This window comes from Tasmannia lanceolata, unplaced genomic scaffold, assembly GCF_043159265.1.
Source record: "Tasmannia lanceolata isolate RefF3 unplaced genomic scaffold, GAP_Taslan_0.1 ptg000006l, whole genome shotgun sequence".
Classification (NCBI taxonomy): Eukaryota; Viridiplantae; Streptophyta; class Magnoliopsida; order Canellales; family Winteraceae; genus Tasmannia; species Tasmannia lanceolata.
Window position 1 is genome coordinate 45003979 of NW_027518683.1, and position 6740 is coordinate 45010718.

The 6740-nt window shown below is 43.0% G+C and overlaps 1 protein-coding gene across 1 annotated transcript; it reads left to right on the forward strand.

Annotated features, from left to right (window-relative positions):
• The first annotated feature begins 370 nt into the window (after positions 1–370).
• LOC143879076 (uncharacterized) lies at positions 371–3557 on the forward strand. Its single transcript, XM_077381268.1, has 2 exons — positions 371–3424; positions 3549–3557. The coding sequence occupies exons 1-2, from the start codon at positions 371–373 to the stop codon at positions 3555–3557; spliced, it is 3063 nt and encodes a 1020-aa protein (XP_077237383.1).
• Positions 3558–6740: the final 3183 nt, after the last annotated feature.

A 6740-nucleotide genomic window follows, 5' to 3' on the forward strand; every position in this document is an offset into this window, starting at 1 on the left:
TCTGCATTTCCCATTCTTGTCAGTCTGTTTATCCAGCTGTGATCAGAGATTATTTTTTTCATCCGTTGTAATCACAATTTGGATTTTATTAATGAAAGTGTGTTTTTGTTTCTTTTGTCATTGTTTGATCAAGATAGTTTTCTCGATTATCAAAATTTTAATCTAGTGATTATACTTCCATTTCAGGATTCTTGATTGAGCAGCCATTGCTCCTAAGAAAATCCTCGTTTCAAAACCAACCTGGTCCCGTCAGACATCTGATTCCAGGCTGAGCCGGCAATCCTTGTCACCTTTTTCTTTTACTTCTCCTTTATCGCCTTCCTTGAATTTTCAAGAAATACTTTCACCCGTCCAACCAACCCCTGAAATGATGGCAGAGAATGGGCAAAATAGTATGGACACCAATGAGATGATGAAAGCTATAATGTTACAATTGAGTACCATTAATGAAGAAATAGCCCGATTAAAGAATGACAGAGAATCTACTACCAAGAATCCTGCACCTCAGCAAACCCCAATCATGCCTCGCCCACCTCCTACGATGGCTCAGCCTCCTGTGTTGCCAATCTTTGACAATTCTGATGACGAGCAGTATGAAGAAGAGAACTGTCGCCCCCATCTGGATAAAGGCAAGGGGATAGTCGATAGGTTGGATAAGATGGCCCAGGAGATGGAGAGCATGAAAATGCAGGGTCCGAAAAAATTAAACATGGCCGAGTATATGATAATACCGGGAGTTGTGCTACCTCCTAATTTCAAGATGCCGGATCATGATAAGTATGATGGGACAGGATGTCCCAAGAGTCATCTGAAAGCCCTTATTCCTCTCTTACAGCAGCATGGGCTTACTCCAGAGCAGATTGCTCTTCTTTTCCCTAGATCTCTTACTGGAACAGCAAAGAAATGGTTTTTAAGCTTGAAAACCGAAGAGATCAGAACTCTGGAGGATATTGCCAATAGATTTGTTGAGCAATTCTCCATGGAGGAGGGAATAGATGTAACAAAAAGAGATCTGAAGGCGCTGAAACAAGGGCACAATGAAACCTTCACTTCTTTCATTCGCCGATGGAGGCGTAAAGCGGCGCAGATGACACATCGATTATCAGATGCCGATCAAATTAAGATTGTTGTCAAGAACCTATCCCCGCAATACTATCATCACATGGCTATTCAATATTTTCTGGACTTCAATCATCTGATAAAAACAGGGACTCAAATCGAAGATGCTTTGTCCAAGGGACTAAGATCAAGATCTTCGTCTGATGTGAGAGAGGGAAAAAGACCTATTGTGGCACCGAAGGAGGTGCACAATCTTAACTATACCAGGCCTTCCAGTTATGCCAGACCACCGGGTTATGATCAACCACCATCCAGAACGGTGACTGAAGTCAGGAGGCCTATTGAAAAGAAGGTTTTTCGTCAGTTTGACCCCCTCCCTTACTCCTTATCAGTGGCTTTGAAGAAGTTGCTGAGAGATAAAAAAATTACTTTGTTGGAACCTAGAGAGCTTCCCAACCCTTTGCCCAAGTATTGGAGGAAGGACCAATACTGCGATTATCATCAGAATTCAGGGCATTTGACTGACAAATGCATGGCTTTAAGACACAAGATCCAAGACATGATAGAAGCAAAGGATCTCGCCGTTGAAGTACCGAACGTCACTCGAAACCCATTGCCTACACATGCAATGCCTCCCCCGAACGTGTATGCCATTTTCACTGAAGAAATCCTCTTAGATCACTCCCGTATTTGTGCGGTTATTTCTGATAGACCGTATATTCTGAGATGGGATGATGAAGATGAAGCGATCGAAAACAAGAAACCTTATGTACTATCCCCTCTAGATGAAGGATTAACAGGATCCTCTGAGTGTTCTTGTTCTTATGTCGTCAAGAGTGAGGAGGAGGAAGAGATGAAAGAAAAGATCCCTTATGTTTTAAGATTGGAAGAAGAAGACTTGTTGCTTCTGGAAGATCAGTGTGACGAGCTCCGCCATGTCACACGAGGTGGTCGTGTCTTCAAACCTGCAGAACTCAGAGCAGAAAATCCTGCCGAAGTTGTAAGAGCTGCAGAGAATCTGAAACAGAAGCAGACTGTGGATGAAGAGGAAGAAAATTTGTTGAAACAACTGAAGAAGACACAAGCTAACGTGTCCATCTGGGGTTTACTAATGGCATCACCGAAACACAGACAGGTTGTGCTTCGAGAATTAAATGCCTCTCAAGTATCAGTTGAAATTACCCCCGATGAGTTGGTCAATCTCGTGGCAATGGCCAGGGTTTCTAGAACATTGTCATTTACTGATGAGGATCTGCCTCAAGAAGGAAGAGATCACACAAGACCTCTCCGTATCACCATACTGTGTAACAAGAAGAGAGTCCCCGAGGTATTAGTGGATAATGGGTCGGCTTTAAATGTATGTCCTTTAAGCACCGCCACTACCCTGGGATTCGGGCCAGCCGATTTTATCCCGTCGGAACAGGGGATATTGGCATATGACGGGACCAGAAGAGATGTCATCGGGACACTCGCCACAGAAGTCGAAATAGGAGGTGAAACTTTCGAGATAGAGTTTCAGGTTCTTGACATCAAAACATCTTTCTTTCTCCTGCTTGGCCGGCCGTGGCTTCATAAAGTTGGAGTCGTTCCTTCCACACTTCACCAGAAATTGAAATTTGTCCGAAACAATCGGGTGATCACAGTGCGAGGCGACCCTGAGCCGGAAATTGGTCAAATAACATCTGAGTTGATCACTGAAAAATCAAGAGATGTTAGTTTAACTGGCTTTTCATTAGAAGTCTCTACTATTTCTTTTGGGGAAGCAATGAATGAAGAAATAATGTTTCTCTCAAGCACGAACACTCAAGTGGTGAAAATAATGCGGAAATATGGTTATGTCCCGGGAGCTGGTCTGGGAAGAAATCTGCAGGGCCCAACTGAGTGGCCGGAATTGAAAGCAGTCGGCGGATTATTCGGGTTAGGGTACGAGCCAACTCCGAAAGAGGTTCAAGAAATGAAGCGTTATATGATGAAGTGGGCTGAATGCCGTCGTCGAGGTACAGAATTTCCGACAGGACCGTACAGCATGATTATGAACGGCCGATTCAGAAGAGAAGGGGCAGACTGTCCGTTCTATGGTTTTCCTGAGACCTGGTGCGATAAGACTGGGAAAAGGCTTCCAGGGTTAGAGATCTTCTTCACAGATGAGTTGTCAGAAGATTTCTACAGTGAGCAGTTTGCCTTGCCATCGATAGCAGAAAAACCAGCTACAGATTGGGCGGAAAATATTGAGCCGCATCTCCTAGACTCCCTATATCAGGTTGAGGCCCCAATCGTCGCTATGATTGGAGGAGATGTGCCCTTCACGAGCCCAAGGGATTGCATTACTCCAGCCACTGGACCCTTAGACAATTGGACCGCACAGGTTATACCCCAAGTAGTCCTCCAGTATAGTCCAGTCCTTTCAAAAGAGTCAGTCATTTCAAAAAGCGTGTCAGTTTCTGAGTTCAACCCAGAGTCTGTCATTTCTAACTTTTCTTTTGATGCAGGTACCATAGAGGTCGGAGTAGTTCTCGGAGGTGGTGAAGAGTCGGTCCCTGTCGAGTCTCAGTCAGAGGATGTTTTTGCTGATTCTTCATTTGTACATAGTCCTGTCTATGTTGATACTGATATCAACATGTCATTTCATTTGAATTCAGAGTCTGTAACGCCCGATGTGGGTGAATCATTCGATGTAATCATCAATTCTGCAAAAGAAATAAAAGACTCATTTGTGTACGATCCTGTCTTTATTTCTAATTCTGTTTCTGATTCTGCTTCAAAGCCTGATCAAATAACTAATAATAATAATAATCAAGACTCCCCCTCAAACGAGGAAGCCGACGAAACTCCTCTTGAAATCAAATACATGATTCAACAAGAGGAGATTCGCCGAGCCAAACCACTCGAAGAAGAAATTGAGACTGTAAATATAGGTGATGAAACCTTAATTCGGGAGATTCGGATTGGCAAAACTTTATCTCCTGAGGAACGCGAAGAATTAATCACTTTGCTAAAAGAGTTTAAGGAGGTTTTTGCTTGGTCTTACGATGACATGCCGGGATTGAGTGAGGACATTGTGCAACACAAATTACCTCTAATTCCGGGCATCAAGCCGAAGAAGCAAAAACTCCGAAAACTCAAGACAGAATGGGAGTTAAAGGTTCATGATGAGGTGAAGAAGCTACTTGAAGTAAAATTCATTGAAGTAGTGGAATATCCCGAATGGCTTGCAAATATAGTTCCTGTGCCCAAGAAAGATGGAAAAGTCAGGATGTGCGTTGATTTCAGAGATCTGAACAAGGCCAGTCCGAAAGATGATTTTCCTCTTCCGAACATCGATATCCTGGTAGACAACACTGCTGGACATGCTCTGTTATCTTTCATGGATGGGTTTTCAGGCTACAATCAGATCAAGATGGCGCCTGAGGATATGATGAAGACGGCATTTATTACTCAATGGGGGACGTACTGTTACCGAGTAATGCCGTTTGGCCTCAAAAATGCTGGAGCTACCTATCAGAGGGCTGCGACAACTCTTCTTCATGACATGATTCATAAGGAGGTCGAGGTCTATGTCGATGACATGATTGTCAAAGGCAGGACTCGGCCAGAGCATACAGTCGCTTTGAGAAAGTTCTTTGAGCGAATCCGAAAGTTTCAACTTCGCTTGAACCCAAATAAATGTGTATTTGGGGTCACGTCAGGGAAGTTGCTGGGATTCATGGTCAGTGAAAGAGGAATCGAAGTGGACCCTCAGAAAATCAAGGCTATCCAAGAAATGCAACCACCAAAGACGGAAAAGCAAATTCGTGGATTCCTTGGCAAGGTGCAATACTTGAGGAGATTCATATCTCATTTAACTATGACATGTGAACCCATCTTCAAATTATTGAAAAAGAATTCCTCCAAGAAATGGGATGAAGAATGTCAGGAAGCATTTGAAAAGGTCAAGCAGTGTTTGTCTTTGCCTCCTGTCTTATCCCCAGTCATTCCTGGTCAACCATTGTTGATGTATTTGTCCATCACAGATACAGCAATGGGTTGTATGCTTGCTCAGCAAGATGTAGGATCTAAGAAGGAGAAGCCTATCTACTACATCAGCAAGAAAATGCTAGAGTACGAGATAAAGTACACTATCTTGGAAAAGACTTGTCTAGCATTAGTCTGGGCGACTCAAAGGCTAAGACATTATCTCTTATCGAATAAGGTATTTTTGCTTTCACGGATGGATCCGTTGAAGTACTTATTCGAGAAGCCCGCCCTTACAGGAAGAACTGCAAGGTGGTTGCTATTGTTATCTGAGTTTGACATCACATACGTCACTCAGAAATCTGTCAAAGGACGGGTTATTGCTGAGCAGCTAGCTGATGCTCCTGTTGAGGAGAATGCTTTTCTGAAGGCTGAATTTCCTGATGAAGAGATCATGGAACTTGAAGAAGAAATTCCAAATACCAGATGGACAATGTACTTTGATGGAGCCGTTAACAATCGAGGACAAGGAATAGGAGCAGTGCTTGTATCTCCCAAGAAAGAATACATCCCAATATCCATCAAGTTGCAATTCGAATGTACAAATAACATGGCAGAATACGAAGCTTGTATCGCAGGACTTGAGGCAGCTTTATCTTTGAAAGTCCAAGAGATTGATGTATTTGGAGATTCAATTCTGATAATTTGTCAAACCAATGGTAATTGGAAGACAAGAGAATCAAAATTGATCCCGTATAATTTCTATCTCGAATCTCTGGCCAAGAAATTCAAGAGTATTTCATTTACCCATCTGTCGAGAACCAAGAATCATTTTGCAGACGCCTTGGCTACCTTAGCCTCGATGTTGGATATTTCTGAGACAATGGAGGTCCAGCCTTTAGCTGTGAGGTCGCAATGGGCTCCAGCGCATGTAAATGCCATTGAGATATCAGCGCGATGTCCAGATGGAAAGCCATGGTATACAGATATCAGAAATTTCATTTCAGGCAAGGGGCATCCGCTTGAAGCTTCCAGCAAAGAGAGGAAAACTCTTCAGAAGTTCGCTGCCAACTTCATCATTTGTGGTGAAGAGTTGTACAGAAGGTCATTTGACGGTATTCAGCTTCTGTGTGTTGATGAAGATCAGGCTGCAGAGCTCATAGAACAAACACATGAAGGTGTGTGTGGTCCTCACATGAACGGTAAAATGTTGTCAAGGAAAATCCTTAGACTTGGTTTCTATTGGCCCTCAATGGAAACAGATTGTTTCGCATTCGTGAAGAAATGTCATAAATGCCAAGTCTATGCGAATCTTATTCATGTGCCTCCGTCAGAGCTGCATTCTATGACCTCGCCATGGCCATTCTCAGTATGGGGAATTGATATCATTGGCAAAGTCTATCCCAAATCGTCAAGTGGGCACGAGTACATCTTGGTGGCCATTGATTATTTCACGAAATGGATAGAAGCTGCTTCATATGCTTCCATAACTTCCAATACAGTTGCGAAGTTCATCCGTGCGAATATCATTTGCAGATATGGAGTACCTCATGAATTGATCTCTGATAATGGATCTCATTTCAAGAAAGAGGTAGTGCACCTGTGCGAAGAGTTTAAAATCAAGCATCACAAGTCATCTCCTTACAGACCGCAGACAAACGGGGCTGTAGAAGCAGCAAATAAGAATATCAAGGTCATAATCAGTAAGATGACCGAGACTTATAAAGACT